This window comes from Sorex araneus, chromosome 4 (assembly GCF_027595985.1).
Source record: "Sorex araneus isolate mSorAra2 chromosome 4, mSorAra2.pri, whole genome shotgun sequence".
NCBI lineage: Eukaryota > Metazoa > Chordata > Mammalia > Eulipotyphla > Soricidae > Sorex > Sorex araneus.
The window spans coordinates 192052769-192071626 of NC_073305.1; the positions used below are offsets into that span (position 1 = coordinate 192052769).

At 60.3% G+C, this 18858-nt stretch overlaps 2 protein-coding genes across 3 annotated transcripts; one reads left to right on the forward strand and one right to left on the reverse strand.

Annotated features, from left to right (window-relative positions):
* Positions 1-4: 4 nt before the first annotated feature.
* NUDT1 (nudix hydrolase 1) lies at positions 5-1749 on the forward strand. Its single transcript, XM_004617353.2, has 4 exons — positions 5-65; positions 189-350; positions 1023-1168; positions 1306-1749. The coding sequence occupies exons 1-4, from the start codon at positions 43-45 to the stop codon at positions 1476-1478; spliced, it is 504 nt and encodes a 167-aa protein (XP_004617410.2). The 5' UTR covers positions 5-42; the 3' UTR covers positions 1479-1749.
* Positions 1688-18482, reverse strand: SNX8 (sorting nexin 8). 2 transcript variants are annotated; one of them, XM_055135124.1, is made up of 11 exons: positions 18378-18482; positions 8885-9075; positions 7615-7732; positions 6530-6651; positions 5635-5715; positions 4991-5151; positions 4517-4649; positions 4129-4197; positions 3349-3498; positions 3108-3254; positions 1688-2621 (listed from the first exon to the last, which is right to left on the reverse strand). In XM_055135124.1, the coding sequence occupies exons 1-11, from the start codon at positions 18457-18459 to the stop codon at positions 2511-2513; spliced, it is 1365 nt and encodes a 454-aa protein (XP_054991099.1). In that variant the 5' UTR covers positions 18460-18482; the 3' UTR covers positions 1688-2510. The 2 variants fall into 2 exon arrangements, with proteins under 2 accessions (XP_054991099.1, XP_054991097.1); XM_055135122.1 differs by having other exon boundaries at positions 3108-3257.
* Positions 18483-18858: the final 376 nt, after the last annotated feature.

The following is an 18858-nucleotide window of genomic DNA, read 5'->3' on the forward strand; positions in this document are numbered from 1 at the left end:
GGGTGCGCCCCTCCCCTCCCGCGTGCGCGTGCGCACCGGGGCATGTCCGGGGAACCAGCGCGCCGGTGAGTGGCGGGTCCGCCCGCCTCGGGCCAGGGTCGGGCTTCCCGGGTTAGGGCTCCCCGTGGGGAAAGGGTCCCAGCGGTCTCCGGAGCCGGCTGACCGCGCGCCCCCCGGCCCTCCCGCAGGCCTGCGGCCATGCAGCCGGCCCGGCTCTACACCCTGGTGCTGGTGCTGCAGCCCCCGCGCGTGCTCCTGGGCATGAAGAAGCGCGGCTTCGGGGCCGGCCTCTGGAACGGCTTCGGGGGCAAAGTGCAGGACGGAGAGACCATCGAGGAGGGCGCCAAGAGGTGAGAGGCAGGAGACGCTGCTGTGGCCTGCCGGGCCCCGGGCTTCCAGCTCCAGCTGCCCCTTCCACTGCGCTCAGTCTCAATGCCCAACAGCACAGAGAGGGTGAGCGGTACCCCTTAGGACACACAGCCCCGTAGTCAACCCAGTGCGACCCTGAACGTGGAAAGGTGGCAGAGCCTTTTAGGAACCTCGGCCCACTCGAGGAATCTTGTGCTGCAAACTGCTGGCGGCCCACCCGGTCCTGGAAACGCAGACAAGCCCCCACGTGCATGCCCCCAGACCTCTGGAAGGGAGGCAGGCAGGGCTGGCAGCCAGCTGAGCTCCTAGATGTTTCACCCCAGCCTTCGTGCAGAGCTGCCTACCGCTCCCTTCCAAACAGTGCCCCCTCCGGGTGTGTCCCGCGACCCGCCCCATCCTGCAGCCACAGACTGACAGCTCTGCCCCGCCCACCCCCACCTACACAGACCAGGTCCTCTCTCCCTGAAGGAGGGGGCTGTCTAGAGGACCCCCCGAGCACCAGGCCAGAACCCCCAAACTGCCTCCAGGGCAGCCACTCCCACACGCTGGGAAATCAAGCTCTGACCACATCAGAGCCCCCATGCTCGCTGTGGCAGGGTGGGGTGCAGCCGAAGCCCAGAGCTGCACCTCAGGGGCCCGGCCTGTCCCTGCAGGGAGCTGTGGGAGGAGAGCAGCCTGACCGCAGACGTGCTGCACAAGGCTGGACACATTGTGTTCGAGTTTGTGGGCGTCCCCGAGCTCATGGACGTGCACATCTTCCGTGCAGACACGGTCCACGGCACACCCGCGGAGAGCGAAGGTCAGTGTCTGCGCCTGGCTGGCCCCTCCCCATGCCAACAGGGTCTGGAGCTGCAGCTTGGGCACAGCAGCGCTTCCCTGGGCACTGTCCCCAGTGGGGCTGCTACTGTGCTGATACGAGCCTTTGTCCCACTGCAGAAATGCGGCCCCAGTGGTTCCACCAGGACCAGCTCCCCTTTGGGGACATGTGGCCAGACGACAAGCTTTGGTTCCCCCTCGTACTCCAGAAGAGGAAGTTCCAGGGGTACTTTAAGTTCCAGGGACACAGCACCATTGTGGAATACCGGCTGCGCGAGGTGGACGCCCTGTGAGGGCCCGCGCCTGCTGGGCACAGCAGGCAGAAGGGGACGGTTCTGCTAAATCCTGGAAGGGGCTGGGAGGGTATGTCCTCTCCCACCTCCTCATGGTTTCTCCCCTTACAGCAGGGGAAACTGAGGCAGGACAGTTGCCATTCCTCCAAGAGGCCACTGGTGCCTGAGGAAGGGGAAGTCGGCGCCCACAAAGTACATGCCGCACCCAGTTCTATAAATGTGTTTAATAACAGTTATTCATGAAAGTTTCTGAATAAAACTCTCAGGGGGAGATGGTGTGTAAACAATTCCAGTTTAGTGGATCGTCATCAGCCCTGCAGCCCTGCAAAGTGCTTCCTGCCAGAGATGGCCTGGTCCCATGGACAGCCTGGCAGCCTGGTCGAGCGCGTGGCCACGAGAAAATAACTACAGGTGTATGGAAGGATGTGCCATCTCCCTGGGGTCGGCGAGAGTCCCGCAGGTAGTCAGGGAAGTGTCTACTGTGCCGGGGGCTGGACAGAGGGGCAGGGATGCCCTTTCTGGCTTAGGGCCCCCCGTGCTGGGCAAAGCATGAGGACCCACCTGCTGAGATTCCAGAGCACAGGCATGGGGTGGGGGCAGAGGCGGCCGGGAGAGCTGGTACATGGCAGCACCCCACCCTGCGAAGCCCACGCTGCTCTCAGGTTCAGGACACAGGAACCCCACCCCACACCACACCCAGACAGGGAGGGAATATCTGCCTGAAATGGGGGTTGGCAGAGCCTCGGGGGAGCCCCTGCATCCCCAAGGAGAGGGAAGACGTCCAGCAGCACATCTGTAGCCCTGCCTCCCCGTCCCTGCACTCAGCGCCGTGCTCTCATGGCCTGTGTGTGCGTGGCAGGCAGCACCTGGTGTGGGGCTGCAGCCAGCTGCGGAACTACACGGGGACACCAGCTTGGAAGGAGGCATCAGTGAGTGGCTGCAGGGCACCAGGGTGCACAGACACAGTGAGGGGTCGGCCGTCCTGTGGGGAGCTGGACGGGGTCAGGGCACCGTGTGGCCCCGCACCAGGGCCTAGTGAGGGGCCGGGCCGTCTTGCGGGGAGCTGGGCGGGGTCAGGGCACTGTGTGGTCCCACGAAGAGGCAGCTGAGCTTGGGCTTCAGGTCATTCCACACCTTGCTCATCTGCAGGGCAGGGAAGGACAGTGAGGGGATCAGGAGCCAGGGCTTGGCCTTCCTGCAGAGCTGAGCTCAGAGCAGCCTGACTGGAAGGGCCAGACAGCCATCGTGGCCGTGAGGCTGCATCCCACCTCCCTGGGAGGGCAGCTGCAGTCCAGTGTGGGCTGGCTCAGCACATGGGGACCCTGACACAGATAGAACAGAGTGCCTGGATTCTGGGACAGGCTTGTGGAGGTCTGAACCTGTCCCCCATGTGCGCAGCGATGGCCGTGGGGTGGGGCTGAGACACGCGACCTCACACACATGAGGCACGTGTCTCCGATGTGGTCAGGCCTTCTCAGGGTGAGAAGTGTCCCCCACCTCCACTGACTACCTGCTGTCTTCTCAGTCCCCAGGACACTTCCCCAGGACCCCTCGAGATAGGAATTGTCCCGTGACCGCCTGGCACTGCAGCTGGCAGGCACATGGACGGCCACTGATCGGCTGACCCACCTCCCTGTGGCCCTGGATCTGCGAGTTGACGAAGGCACCAAGGATGTGGGAGGTGAGCGGCAGGTAGGCATGCACCAGCTGCGTCTCCTGGTGCAGGCAGTACAGGGAGAAGTGGTTCCGCAGCTCCATGATTTGGATGGCGCTCTCCTGCTGCAGAGACAGCGGCTGCACCTCTGGCTCCGGCCGGCAGGAGGCACAGCAGGGCCCACGGAGCAGGCACCCACCCCGGGCAGTGAGGTACCTCCACAATGCGCGACTCGAGCTGCTCCACCGACTGGGGCTCGCGGCTCTGCACGGCGGCGCTCAGCATCTGCCTGCGCATCAGGCCATACCTGTGCAGGGCCCGCTGGTGCTTGTGCAGCACACCCCGCTCGTGCCGCTCACACAGGTCCTAGGAGCAGAGTCACACAGAGCTCGGGGACTGGCTGTGGGAGCGCAGAGGCCAATCCCCAGCACCACCACGGTTCTAAAGACCAGCACTGGACAGTCAGACCACACAGCTCCCCAGCAGCACCCCCACAAAGAAAGCACCAGGACGAAGCAGCTAACAGCTGGGGGCCAGGACCTCACTGGCCATCCGGACTCTGGAACGGGGTCCAGCAGCATTTGAAACCAGGGGGCCCACAGAGGCCTGACCCGTCTCTCTCGCAGACTGGGCATCCCCCTCTAAACCTCCTGCTCAGTCACGCTGATTCTCAAACGCATGCACATACACCCCGGTCACTGATTCTCACATGCGTGCACATGCACCCAAGAAGTGCTCACACACTGGCACTTGTATCCCCAGATACACTCACGCAGGCCCAGGTCCAGGTACTTTCGCACATCCTCCACTCACAGGCTCATCTTGACCCTGCACTCCTGCTCTCACAGCTCAGCCAGCCCCGGGTTTCTCCCCAGGCCACACGCCCGCCCTCGAGACAGGAGGACCTGCACGCCGGCCTCCCTGCCCAGGTGGGGCTCGGAAGCCCCTCACAGCTCATCCAAAGTGCTGCCCTGGCCGAGGCCCAGCCAGACTCACTCTGTAGGACTGGAGCAAATCCAGGAAGAGGTTCAGCTTCTCCACCACATCGTTTTCCTCCTGTCTGCCCTGCAACCAAGGCAAGCACACTGACCTGCCGAGAGCCACCCGCTGGAGCCGGAAAGATCCCTCCCCAGGCCTTCCTGCAGCCCCCAGCCTTGACGCATGGCTGACTCGGGGACACCTGCTATCACTGCCTGGCTTCCTTCCCCACGCCCTGCGCACACGCACACACACCCCCGCTCAGGGAAGTGCTCTGCTGACAACAGGAAGCCATGCCCCACGCAGGTGGCGTGGCCATGCAGACACCAGCTGCGCACTGTCCGAGAAGTCGGGACAGCCCTGGGCAGCAGGGCCCCACAGGCTTTGTGCAAGGTGGAACGCTCACCTGCTCTGCAGCCTTGTCGGCAAGCAGCGCGAACTCCACAGACAGGCCTCGGAGGGCCTGCTTCAGGGAGCCCCAGGTGCTGCTGTGCTGGGTGGCCCAGGAGGGCAGCGGCGTCGTGTCAGACCCCAAAGCACTGTGGAGGGCAGAGGGGAGGCTCAGGCCGGAAGCAGGGTCCACCCCAGGCCATGTGCTGCCACTGTGAGCGACTTGGGAAGTGTGGGGGGATGCCAGGGCCCTTGCCCATGCCAGGGCCCTTGGTGAGCCCCAGACTGTGGGCAGATCTGAAAGGGGTGCAGGAGGGCAGGGTCACACGGGGCTGGCTGCGCCCTCACGAGCAGCCCTGGCTAGCAGTGAGTGTTTAAGAATACCCACCCCCCCACACACACTTCCCTGCCTTAATTCTCCACTTCCTCCTAAAGAAAAACTGAAGTCCCCAAGGAAGCCATCAGCCGAGCCTCCCGCCGACCCTGACACCTTAATTCTTTCCCAAAGATGAGGAGGTCGGCAGCGCTGTCAATGGCCCGTGTGGCCATGCGCTCAGCCCGGTCGCGCAGCTTGTAGAAGCTGTTGTAGATGTTCCGGATCAGCTCCCGGCTGACAGCAAACTGGGCCTGCACATCGGCAGGGAGGAAGTCCTGCCCGGCAGAGAGAGAACCCAGACAAGGTTCCCACAGGGCCCCGACCCGACAGGCAGGCGACACCCACCCCAGTGCCCAGGCCAAGACAGAACACGGGTGACGTGGCCGTGGGGACCTGAGCAAGCTGGGGCTGCAGGAAGGCCAGGTGGGGATAGCAGAGCATACAAACTTACGCTGGAGGTGCAAGTGCACCGCTGAGAGCAGGGGCTGCTGCAGCCCACTCACTCCCACCTGGCGAGCACAGGCCGGTTCTGGCCCCACAGTCCATTACGGTCCCAAGCACCAAGTCAGGAGTATTCCCTGAACACCACCAGGTACAGGCCCACAAAATCCCTTTCAGTGAAGGAGCTGGACAGAGTAGTGTGGGTAGGGCAGTTGCCTTACCTGTGGCCAACCCAGATCCCATCCCCAGCACCCAGGCACCGGAGAGGCAAACCAGGCAATGACCAGTGGTGGGAGGAGGGGCCCCATCAGGCATACCTTGGCGCGGGTGGCCAGTTTGCAGTTCAGGAATTCGTCTCCGACGCTCTGCGCAGACTCCTTGAGTTTGTTCTGCACATCCTGCACGGGGCAACGAGCCACTAACCCTCCACCCACTGTGAACCTGAAACTCCAGGCCCTGCTGCACCAGCCAGACGGCCTGACACACCACCACAAACCCCAGCTCAGGAGGGGGCACAATGACGTGGCACGGCCCTCGAGAAGCACCCTGGAGCCTGGGCCAAGAGGGGGCAGCTCCTGGACGCCCCCACCGTCCTCTGACAGCCCAGCCCTAGGAAAAGACCCCCAGGGCCATGGAAACCTGGGCAGAGCCCCGCATGCTGTCACTCCCCAGTTATGAAGTCCAGAGCTTCCGGTCCTCACCCCCATGGTGACTGAACAAAGGACGGGTGAGTTCGGGAAACCGGGGGCAGGCAGGGCCAGAGCATAGGGTGGCCCAGCCCAGGCCAGGTGGGAGCATCGAACTGTCTGACCCACTGTCCAAGTACTGCGGGGAGCACCCAGCCCCAAACTCCTGAGCACTGCTAGGAGAGGCCCATAAAAAGAGTGCTGTTGTCACAGTAGCAGGAGGTGCAGGGAGGGGCCCCTCCGGCAGGTCGGGCCTTGCTGGGCCCAGACTCTCACTAGGCCTGGCAGCTCTGCAGGGGCCACGCGGGGCTGGGCACATGGTGGCTGCAGCACTCCATGGGAGCCGTGTGGTGCCAGCTGTGCTCAGGGGACCCACGCACTGGCCTCTCTGGGGTTCCTGTGACCAAGCCAGGCACACGCAGGAACCCAGCAGAGCACAAACAGGGGCTCTCAACACCCCCCTTCCTGCAAAGCCCGGGGGTCGGGGGGTAGGGGCCTCGGCCCGAGGCAGCAGGGACGTACTCACGGAGCCACCGAAGGCCAGGAAGAGTCTGAGCAGTGCGTCGTCGGCAAGACGGGGGTGCCGCGCCACCAGGTTGATGAAGCGCTTCAGTGCTCTCCTCCGGGCCTCAATGAACTCCCTGTCGGCTGCAGACAGTGTGTCAACACCCACGAGTGGTGTCAGGGGTCAGCAGCGGTCAATGGGCCCAATGCGAACTGACCAGAGTCAAGCCCATAGCACCTGGGCTCCTGCCCGGGACAAAGCAACGTGACCGACCCCCTGCATCGGCCCAGCTGCTCCAAAAGGCGAACATAGTGGGGCGACCTGGTCTGAGAAGGATCCAGCCCATTCAGCCACAGACCTGACAAGCCCCCCGCCAGGCGTACCCCACCCACCACCCTAGTCTTAGTACTGGGATGATTTGGGGGTTCCTGGGGTGTGCATGCACTCCACCCAGCTTGCGCCCTGGCACCACAAAGCCCCCTGAGCAACACCACTGTGGCTTGGGAGCCCCAAAAACCAGGAGTGGGCCTGGAGGGGGGGTCCCAGTACTGCAGGCTCCAGGCAACGCCATGGCTTCAAGCCCAAACACTGACCAGCTGGCTCAGTCAATCCAGTGCTGTCCAGGGGGGCTGTCAGGCCCCGAACAGCACCGGGGAGGCTGGCCCATGTAAAGGCAGACACACGTGTTCTTGAGTCCCCAATCACTTTCAGATTGACACCTGAAAGGGAAGTTCCACCTCAGACCAGGAGGACCTCGGCCGGTGTCTGAGTCCATCACAGAGCACGAGGGACCCGTCCATGGGCAGTTTTGGCACAGGCCCAAGTGTCAAGCATGACTCAGAGCTGCAGCAGAGCTCCAAGCTGGACAGAGCAGCCTCACTCCACCTCACACCACCCATGGTAACTGCAGCGGGCCCAGGCAGGCAGACAGCCGACTGCATCCCTTCAAGGATGCAGGCTCAACCCCTCCCACATGCAGAAACCTATACCACAAGCTTATTCCAACAGAATTCCGGGCCTCTGCAGAGCAGTGCTGAGGGGTCTTGGAGCAGCCCCGCCTGAGCTGGCCAGACCTGGGTGCTGAGCCTCCCACAGGCCCCACTCACCTCCCAGAACCCTCTTGGGCGGGAGGGCTGGCACCATGCGATACGGAAACTTGTGGAGCAGCATCTCGTGGAGGACCACAAAGTCATTGTAGCGTCTGTACACCGAGGACTTGAAGCGCTGCAGGACAGAGGGGCACTGAGCCTGCAGGGAACTGGTACCTGCCAAGATACCCAGGCCCACAGGCCTTCCCAGCAGAAGCCCAGGCCCGCTCCCATGTCCACTGCAGAGGGAGCCCACACTCCAAACCCTTCTTGACACCTGTGGCTTTTTTTTTTTTTTTTTTTTTTTTTTTTGCTTTTTGGGTCACACCTAGTGATGCACAGGGGTCACTCCTGGCTCTGCACTCAGGAATTAACCCTGGCAGTGCTCAGGGAACCATATGGGATGCTGGGAATCAAACCCAGGTCGGCCATGTGCAAGGCAAACACCCTACCCACTGTGCTATCACTCCAGCCCCTGTCTGTGGCTTTCTGATGGGCACACTGGGAGGGCAGCCAGCAGGTCACATGAACACCCGTCCACTCTTCCCACAGCCATCACCTTCCATCCACTCAAGGGCCTCCCAGTGGCACATGTGACACACCAGCTGTGGGCCAAGCTCTGGCACAGGCTGCACCCAAAACCCACCAAATTCGGCAGACACAGACCTGGCGCCTTGAGTGAAGCACAAGCCACCCAGGAAGCCCCTGCCACTAAGGGTGCTGTCCCGGCTGCAGCCCCACACCCCTCATTGCCACCCATGGGCAAAGCCCTTCTGGACACGCATAAGCACATGCACACATAAGCACACATAAGCACATGCACACACATGTAGCCACACACAAATGTGTACACACAAAGAGACAGCACAAACACACCTGAGGCAGTGTCTGAGGCACCGCCACCTGGAAGCACCATCGCCTGTACCCCGCTGACTCTCCTGTCACCACCCGCAGGCAGAACCCCAGGATGGAAAGTGCCCACCAAAGCACTGCAGCGCCCCAATACCTGTAGTAATTGTCTGAATCGGTGTCGGGTTATGCTGCCTTCTCTCCCCGGACAGGAAACAACCCAGGATCAATGCCCCTCACAGCTCTCCCACCACAACTGACTCCTGTACAGAGGTGCCCCCGGAAAGAGGATGTGCCCTTAAAGGGGTCAGACCTTCCTAGTCTGGCCTGTGAATGAGTCCAGATCTGGACCCCAGTCTGGTCCCCTCGGACCTTCCCATCACTAAGTCCCCAGCAGATGTGCCTCTGTCCCCGGGAGTACCGTGGCCACGCCCAGTACCTGGCTGGCCACCTGGTACTCCACGTGCTTGAGGAAAAGCCCCTTCTTCTCAGGAATGAGCTCCACTTGCACGGTGTCCCTGGCCAGCAGCTCCTGCAGTGAAGCCGACAGCAGCAGCGGGTTCCCCTGCGGCCCCTGCATCTGCCTGGGCTCCAGCTCCCTCCTCTCTCGGACAGGAGGCGCAGGCACATCTGCAGGGAGGAGGGGAGACCAGTGAAAGTTCTGGAACACAGAGCACCCCCACTCAGCCCTCCGCCCCACTCAGCCACCACCAGCTTCATCCTGAGGCCCACACGGCTGACCCTTCACCTGAGAGTTTGGGGTGTCAGGGTCTCATTACACCCGACAACCAGCATGCGAGCGAGGCCCCTGCACTTCTTCACCCAGGAGGAGTCCTCCACTAGCACCCCTGTCCTCTCCCCCAGAGACGGGCACAGGCCGCAGAACCATCCACAATCCCCTCCCTTCACAGCTGGAGAGCTCCACAAGCCCACACTGCCCACTAACATGTCCACACCACACAGCCCTGGTATTCCCCGTGAGTGGCACCCTGCCTGAGCATCCGTGCTTCATGCCCAGTGCCATGCTCACCCCTGAGCACACCCCCACACCTGATTACAGCTAGGTTCCTGGTTTTTCCTTCAGAGCCGCACCCTGAACTCCAGCTGACCCACATATCAAGCACAGAGCTTTCACAGCCCTGGGAACCCCTGCCTGGTCTCCCACTGTTATGCCCACTCCATCGGTGCCAGACGGGTCACATGCAGTGCCCAATACCTGAGTACAGGGACGTGAATGCGTAAGGGAGGGGGTGAGTATGACAGTGAGTACACATGTGCATGAGTGCATGTGAGCACGTGAGTGAGCTCAAGAAAACGTTGCGTGAATGTGAGTGCAAGAGTGATATGTGAGCCCGTGAGTGGTGTGAATGCATGTGTGAATGCATGAGTATGTATGAGTGCATGTGTGAGGCAAATGTGTGAGCATGGATATGACCGAATCTCTGGGCACCCGTCTGTGAGTCGGTGTGTTTGTATCAGGGTGGGGGAGTGGGAACCTACGAGTCAGTGCATATAAAGGTGTGTCCAATGTCTGAACACACCAATACCAGCTCTAAAAGGTGCATGTTTCCCCCCTCACCCCCAAAATCTGCCTGCCGTGACAGCCCTCTGCCCATGACACACCTTGGAATGCTACTCATCCTCAGGAGCTTAGTTAGCTGTAGTCCGCAAACGTGTGACCCCATGCAGGCCTGGCACTAAGCACCTTACATGGAGAGTGAGGGATTTGCACTGTGACGCCCCCACAGCTCCTGAGGGAGAGGGAGGCAGGCCAGGGCAGCCAGGAGCTCTTGCCAAGCCTCTGTGACCTCTGCTCTAGCTTCAGAAGGAGCAGAAGAGTACCTCAGGGAAAAGCCAAGTCTTATCTAACGCCCATGAAATCCACAGAAAAACAGGAAATACAGCTAAACAGGGAGTGAGGATATTTCCATTAACAGAAATGCTCGTAACCTGTTATCAGTACTTGAATAAAGCTCCTAAAACTCAGTAAAATGAGAAACAACTCAATTTAAAAGTGGGCTAAGGGGGGCTGGAGCGATAGCACAGCGGGTAGGGCGTTTGCCTTGCATGCGGCCAACCCGGGTTCAAATCCCAGCATCTCATATGGTCCCCTGAGCACCGCCAGGGGTAATTCCTGAGTGCAGAGTCAGGAGTAACTCCTGTGCATCGCCAGGTGTGACCCAAAAAGAAAAAATAATAAAAATAAAAATGGGCTAAGGACCTGATCTTTCTTCAAAGAGGACAAACACAGGCTGCCGGCTGCTCTGCGTCCCTGACCATCAGAGAAAGGATGTCAGCCCTGGATTCTATGCCCTGGAAGCGCCAATCAGAAAAGCGCTGCGGCCCAATCAGAACAGAGCTGGTGCAGAGGCTCCAATCAGAACAGAGCTGGCGCCGGAACAACCAATCACAACCAATCAGAACAGAGCTGGGGCTCCACTATTATAAGGGATAAGCGGCTCCAAAAAGAACAGCTGAAGCAGTCAGAGTGGCTGCTTGCCTCCCCTCCCGGTACAAACCGCTCAATCCCCACACTACCAAGGATCATGTATGTGTACACAGTAAGGCACGTGGGTTCTGTTGCTTGCCCCACGAGCCAGGAGTGGACACGTTCAAAAGTCCACCACTGGTGGGGCCGGAGCGATAGCACAGCGGGTAGGGCGTTTGCCTTGCACGTGGCCGACCCGGGTTCGATCCCCGGCATCCCATATGGTCCCCCAAGCACTGCCAGGAGTAATTCCTGAGTGCAAAGCCAAGAGTAACCCCTGAGCATTGCTGGGTGTGACCCAAAAAGCAAAAAAAAAAAAAAAAAAAACAACAAAAAAAGTCCACCACTGGGGCTGGAGCGATAGTACAGCAGGTAGGGCGTTTGCCTTGCACGGCTCGATTCCCAGCATCCCATATGGTCCCCCGAGCACCGCCAGGAGTAACCCCTGTGCATCGCTGGGGACCCAAAAAAAAAAAAAAATAGTCCACCAACTGTTGAATTTTCTTTGGGGTGAGGGGTGAGCACTGGCCCTGTGATGCTAGGGGACCATGCAGGACTAGGACTTGAATTTGGCACGCAAGTGCACACTCCACCCTTTAAAGCATCTCCTTGCTCTGTTGAATGAATGTTTTGCAAGGGAGGGCGCCCACACCTGGCCATGCTCAGCGGCTCTTCGCTTGCTGCTAAGTACCATGAAATACTCTCACATGCCTACCAGCTTCAAGCCATCTCCCCAATCCAAAAAAATGGTGACACAACAGACCAATGCCCTTCCCACTGCATATAAAGGAAAGGGGAAGTTGGACTGCACTCGGGAGCACCCAGGAGCCAGTGAACAGAGACAATAACACACTGCAGTCCTTAGCGGGCACTGGGAGCAGCCACAACCTGCGGAAGAGGCAGAGACAAAGCCTGAGCACAGAGCACAGAGGGGGTTTAGGACAGGGCTCCTTGGGGGAGAGATTAAGATTCTCAGTGCTGGGGCATTAGCTCAGTAGGCAAGGGTGCAAGTTCTGCATTCAAGGAGACCTGGGTTTGATCCCTAACACCACAGAGACCCATGACCACTGCTGGGAGCGACCCCTGGGCACCACTCATAAACAAAAGTAAAAATAAAACTGGTCCTGGAAACATGCTACACACTTGTTTTGGTTTGGGGCCACACCCAGCAATGCTCCAGGCTCTGTACTCAGGTGGCGCTCAGGAGCGTATGTGGAGTGCCAGAAATCAAATAGGGGTAGACCGTCTGCAGAGCAAGCACCCTACCCACTGCACTACGGCTCAGGCCCCCCACTTCTGTTTCTAAGCACCAGAGCTAGAACACTCTCTCTTCCCAAAGCACATGTCTGGCTTTGAGTTATCTCTCTGGGTCCTCCCTAACATTTTTGCTTTGTTTTGGAGTAGTTTTGGAAGGGCCACATCCAACAGTGCTCAGGGCTGACTCCTGGCTCCTTATACTGGGATCAATCCTGGTGGGCTCGAGAAACTATATATGGCGCCAAATGTCACACTACCTCAGAGCAGCCAAAGCGACGGTACAATGGGGAGGGCATCTGCCTTGCACGCGGCTGACCCAGATTTGATCTTTGGATTCCCATATGGTCCCCAGAGCACCGCCAGGTGTAACTGCTGAGTGTAAAGCCAGGAGTAACCCCTGAGCATCGCCGGGTGTGACCCTCCCTCTCCCCCCCAAAAAAAAAATTCTCCTTGAGAACTTTGAGAGGGCCCACACCTGGCAGTGCTCAGCGCTTACTGCTGGTTAAGCTCAGGAACCTGTGCCAGTATCTAAGGCTCTTACCTGGGTTGGCCACAAGGAAGGCAAACACCCTCCCCATTATGCTATTTCTCTGGGTCATCGTGCTAATCATCGCAGTTTTCCTAATAATTAAAACAAGTTAATACTGTGGGCCAGAGCACTAGTACAGCGGATAAGGCGCTTGCCTTGCATACAGCCCACCTGGGTTCAATCCCCAGCACCACTCAGTCCCCTGAGCCCACTAGAAGTGATCCCTGAGCACGGCTGGGTGTAGCCCAAAAACCAAAACAAAATTTTTTGCAAATGATCTTGCTTGTTCAAATAATGACAATTAAGATGGGGGAGAGGAAGAGGGGAAGGAGGAAGTGGGAGACGAGGTTTGTGGGGTGCTCGGTTGACCATGCAGTGATGGAGACGGAACCGGGGTCTCTGGCATGCAAAACTCAGGCTCAAGAGCTGGGGTGATCGTAAAGCGGGTAAGGCACTGGCCTTGTATGAGGCTGACACAGGTTCAACCCCTGGCCCTCAGTATAGTTCCCCAAGCCCATGGGAATGATCCCTGAGCACAAAGCCAGGAGTAAATTCCTCAGCACCATCAGGTGTGGTCTCCCCACCAAAAAAATAAAACCCAGAGCCCATGCTTAGCCCCTAAGTCATCACAGCAGCTGACAAAGGGACTGTTCACAAGCTCCCCAGCCACAATGGGGTCAGCAGGTGACCCCAGAGCATGCTGCCCCTCCCGGTGGGTACCAGTAGTCCCAGGCCCCCTACAACCTACAACAAAGCCCCAGGTAATGTGGTAGTGATGACAGGCAGCAGAGACGTGTCACAAATGTCTGGCCCGGACATCAGGAACCAGCCAGTGCGTGGCCATCAGAAGGGAGCAGCAAAGGCATAGAGCACGACTCACACTGAACTGCCACCAACAGGCCCAGAACTGTCCAGATGAGGAGGGTCCCAGGGCAGCTGCTCTCAGAACGGGGAGCTCAAGCTTCCTCTCCTCATCTCGGGATGCTCAGGAACATCCATGGGAACATGCATGGAACAGCTGCACAGAATGCAACAGCTGGGCCACCCACACAGCATGCAACAGTCGGGAACAGCCGCACAGGCTGCAACAGCTGGGAACACCCACACAGGATCACCAGCCAGCTCCCGCAGGAGAGTGACTACTCATCGTGGACAAACCAGGACATGCAGGATCTCAAGCTATAGCAGCTTCTCCCTGAGGAGACACCTGGGCAGCTTCCGGAGAACTCACAGACCAAGCCCTGTGATTCCTTCCTGGCTTCTGAGGGAACCCTCTCCTCACTGGCTTGGGAAGCCCAGACTGACCTTCAGAGGAGCCCTGGCCACAAGCCACAGGCCAGTGCCTACAGCTGCCTGCCAGAGGCGCCCGCAGCTCTGGAGCTGAACCCAGCCCTGCACACGTGTCCATGTCCCCGCCCTCCGCCCAGCATTGGCCAGTTTCCTCTCAAAGTGACTCAAGTTTTCTAGGATCTCTTGACAAGAAAGTGAAAATATCCCAAAATAGCTGCCCAGCTCCACAGGCTCCCTCAGGAAGGCAGCCGCAAGCCACCTCAGCAGCAGCTCAGGGGAACAGTGGGGCCCGCAGAGGATGGTCCCTGCAGCTGGGAGGCTTGGAGGGGCAGGGTGGGCCGGCCAGGCAAGTCTGGTTCTCGGGGCGCCGCTCTGCGCCCTGCCGAGACTGGGCTTCCTTCCTCAGAGTGAAAACTCGGCACGGCGTCCAAGCATCACCTGCAGGTGAGGGCACTCTGCTGCTGGGCTCTGGCAACCCCAGGGCCAGTCAAGTCCATGGGGCACACGTGGTGGGAGCAGTGCATCAAGGGGACCTGTGGGCCGCCGACAGCCTCCCAAGTGACGGGGCCTGGGAGCACCAGTTGGAGCACTCTCCAGCACACTAACTCAGCTTCTCACCTTTCATCCGCAGAAAAGACGCCGCCCGTTGACACATTTCACCTGCGGGAGGGGGCTGCCACATGTGACCCCAGATAATGAACCACTGCAGAGATCTTCCTCAGGCCCAAGGGCTGAAAACGCAACTTCAAATTGCCCTTTGGAGCAAAACTCCTGCAGCGACGTGGATGCTCTGAAGGTCCCAGGCAGGACTGCCAGCCTGAAGATAATTAACCCGGCAGAGCCATAAACCCCTCGCTGCTCCTTCCCAGCCCAACACTGGCCAGGACGCCTGCTGCAAAGCACAGCCAGTCCCAGGGACCACGCTCCTTCCTGCTGGTGCCAGGGCCACAAGAGTGAAGCCCACTGGGCAGTGAAGGCGTTTGCCTTGCACTCGGTCGACCCGGGTTCGATCTCCAGCATCCCATATGGTCCCCGGAGCACCGCCAGGAGTAACCCCTGAATATCACTGGGTGTAACCCAAAAAGCAAAAAAAAAAAAAAAGTGAAGTCCACCCACAGGGCCCTGCGTCTCTGGGGTACACGAACATCCCGACTTCCGGTAAACACCCAGAGAGTAAAGCCAGCAGCGGCAGAGTCGATTCTAAGAGCCCCAGAGACCTGCCGGTGTGTAAGCAACAAAACCGTCACTCTGCCCAGCGGCAGACATCCAGGTCACACAGGCAGTCCCCTGCCTCTGGGAAGCCCCCCACCTTGCACACGACCCCAGGCACGTGGTAAGCCTGATGTCAGGGCAGGCTTCTGTCTGGGCACTGAGTGTTCCCACCTGCGGGCACGTCCCCACCTCTGCCTCACTGGGCTGGTTCTGCACCAGCCCCGTGCTGGGTCAGCAGCCTCAGCCCTCGCCGGAGGGTAAAGAACCTCCCCTCTGCTCTAGAGAGAGGTCAGGCCGGAACAGAAGGGCCCTTTCTGCACGACACCGCCCGGACTCCAACTCCCGGGAAATCGGTCTCCGGAAAACACTACGTTTCAGTCCTGAGCACTTCATGCGTGCACGAAGCACTTCGGGGTCCCCTGAGTCAAGGGCGGGCAGCACACAGCTGGCCTGACCAGTCCTGACTCCCCCATACACTGAGCCACAAGGGTCCTCACAGCTCCCAGAGAAGCAGCTGGGCACAAATCCCACACCCTGCCCCCCAGTCTCCCCCCTCCCACACACCAACACCCCCGCCTCCCCTACCCACACACCCTGACACCCTCCCCTAGCCCCTCCACACCCTGACACCCCCTCCCCCAACCTCCCCCTCCCACACACCCTGACACCCCCCTCCCCCAGCCTCCCTGCTCCTCACACCAGAGCAAACAGCTCAAGCGGCTCACTTCATACTATTTTTCTTAGGGAGGAAAATACTCAAACAGAATTCCCCCACCCGGCGTCACTTTCTTGCTAACCACAGGTCCTGGTGATATCTGTTCCACAGAACAACCATACAGGAAGTTCCTCTTTCTCAAAACACTTCTTACCCTGCAAATCGTGTGAGTGTGAGCGACCAGGAGCAGAATTTAAAGGCCAATATCTCAAATATGTTCACAGCTACCAAATTCCACAGTTATCAAGTTCTGAGGTGACCCCACCATATGCTCTGCTGACAAACATTATTCTGTTCAGGTCTCACCTAGCGACCCGGCAGAGGGAACAGGAACAGCACTCTGAAGCGTGACACTCAGTGACACTCAGTGAGTTCTGGCCCCAGACACAGGCAGGCTGAGGATGACGGAGCCAGCAGACCCAGGGGGCAGCTTGGAGAATGGTCAGAGGTCCCTTCCCTCCAGGGGAATGTCTGGAATGCTGCAGACCAGGGCGGGGGCCCAGGACAGCACGCAGCCCCACAGGCCAGACCCCTCTCAGGCCTCTGCTCCACGGGGAAATAAACTACTCCGTTTCTTTGGGGACAGAAAGGAGCTCCATCACTGGAGGTTATCGTTTCAGATTTCAACCCCCAAAGGGCTGCCCCAAACAAGGAAGAGCAGCAATTCCACAAGAAAATGGGCAGAGGACTGCCAGACTCCAAGACAGGAAAACAGCTCAAGAAATGAAACCTCACGAACAGATAAGAAAATACAGATTCTTGATTTTCTTGGGGCTGGAGCAATAGCACAGCGGGTAGGGCATTTACCTTGCATGCAGCAGACCCGGGCTCGATTCCCAGCATCCCATATGGTCCCCTGAGCACCGCCAGGAGTAATTCCTGAGTGCAGAGCCAGGAGTGACCCTGTGCATGGCCAGGTGTGACCCAAAAAGAAAAAAAAAATGAAACCTCACGAACAGATAAAATACAGATTCTTGATTTTCTTGGGGGCTGGAGCGATAGCACAGCGGGTAGGATGTTTGCCTCACATGCAGCAGACCTAGGTTCGATTCCTGCGTCCCTCTCGGAGAGCCTGGCAAGCTACCGAGAGTATCCCGCCCGCACAGCAGAGCCTGGCAATCTCCCTGTGGCTTATTCGCTATGCCAAAAACAGTAAAAAGTCTCACAATGGAGACGTTACTGGTGCCCACTCAAGCAAATCGATGAGCAACTAGATGACAATGACAGTTATTTTCTTGATTCTTCTAAGTCTGAAGGAGCCTAACACGGCACCCACGGGCTGGGAGAGAGAGCACAGGCTCAGAGTGCAGCCGATCCCACCTGGCCCTGGGACCACATGGCGCCCCAGCACGGCCAATAAGGCCCGAAAGTTCCCAAAAACAAATCCACCGAAGTGGCATTTGGGGCCAGGGAGACCTGGGCCTCTGGGTCGTGCAGTCCGAGGCACCAGCACCCTGGGCCAGGGAGTGCATGACCGGGCCACGGCAACTGTCAGCGTGCAGAGCTGTTTCAGCTGAAAAGTCTGGGCACCAATCAAGCGCTGATCAGCGGGCTCGGAGCAGCCAGGAGAAACGGGCGCGGCAGGCGGCAGGAGACTGCCAGCGGCCAGCAAAGCAGGGCAGCTTCTGACCCCGGGCACAGGGCATGGCCTGTCCACACCTATCAGCCCCAGCAGAGCGGCTGCCCGAAGGATGGAGAAACAGAAACCCAGAGCAGCTTCTGGAAACCCGGGAAACTTTCTATGTCTCTGGAAATGTTCCACACCTCTGGGTTTTTCTTTGAACTTTTTCTAGTTGGGGAGGAGGCCTGGCCCAACCTGGCAGTGCCCAGCGCTTACTCCTGGCTCCGTGCCCATGGGTCCAGGCGGTGTGCAGGGATTGAGCAGACAGGGGTCAGTCCTGAGAGAACCCTGGCTCCCCCTCAGGCCTGCCAGGCGCCTGTACGGAAGTGTGAGGCCGGGGTTCCATCCCCGCGGCGCGAGGGCAAGGAGCCCCGCCTGGAGGGGGGACGCCCTCCCGGTGCAGCCCCCAAAGCGCCACACAGCCCGCCGCGAGGTCCCCGTCCCGTCCCCTTCACAGGCTCGGGCCGTGTCCGGGCGAATCACTCCTGTCCCAGCGTGGTGCTGGGGTGACCCTGGGGGTCCCCAGCCTCCTCCAGCGGCGCCTCTCGGGGAGAGGAGGGGGCGCAGGGGACCCCCACTCCAGGGCGAAGGACCCCTGGCGCCCAGGACGGTAACGGGCCCGGCAGCCAGCGGGCCCACCTCCCGACCCGACGCCCCGCGGACCCCGCGTCCCATCGGCCCCGGCGCGGCCGCCCACCCAAGCCGGCGCGGGGCACGCGGACCCCGGGCGGGCACAGCAGGGGACGGGGCGGCGGGCGCGGGGCGCGGACAGCCCTCGGCCGAGAGACGCCGCGCACGAGCCCGGGGGCGCCCAGCGTACCTGCCGCGGCCGGACCTGCCTCTCCGCCGGCGTCCGCCTCAGCCGCCCCGGCGGGCAGCGGGTCCATCGCGCCGCCGGTCATGTGAACCTGCGCCACGTGACTTCCTCCCGCGCCGCCCGCGCGCCCGATAGGCCACGCCCATGCCGACCTCCGCCCGAGCTCGCCACGCCCACGCCAGCTCAAGCCGCGCCCACGACGCCATGGCCACGCCCAAGTCGGCTTCATCCGCGCTCACCACGCCCCCGCAGGTCTGGCCACGCCCACGCCGATCTGGCCACGCCCATGTCGGCCCTCCGCCCGCTCTCGCCACGCCCGCGTTGGGCTGGCCGCGCCCGTGCCAGTCTGGCCACGCCCACGGAGGCCTCAGCCCGCGCCCCGCCACGCGTCCGCGCGGCTTCGCAGGAGACGAGCACGCGCGCTCCCTGCCCACTCTCCCGCCGTCCCGCCCCTTACGTCCAGTGCTCTTGCACCTGCCGCCCT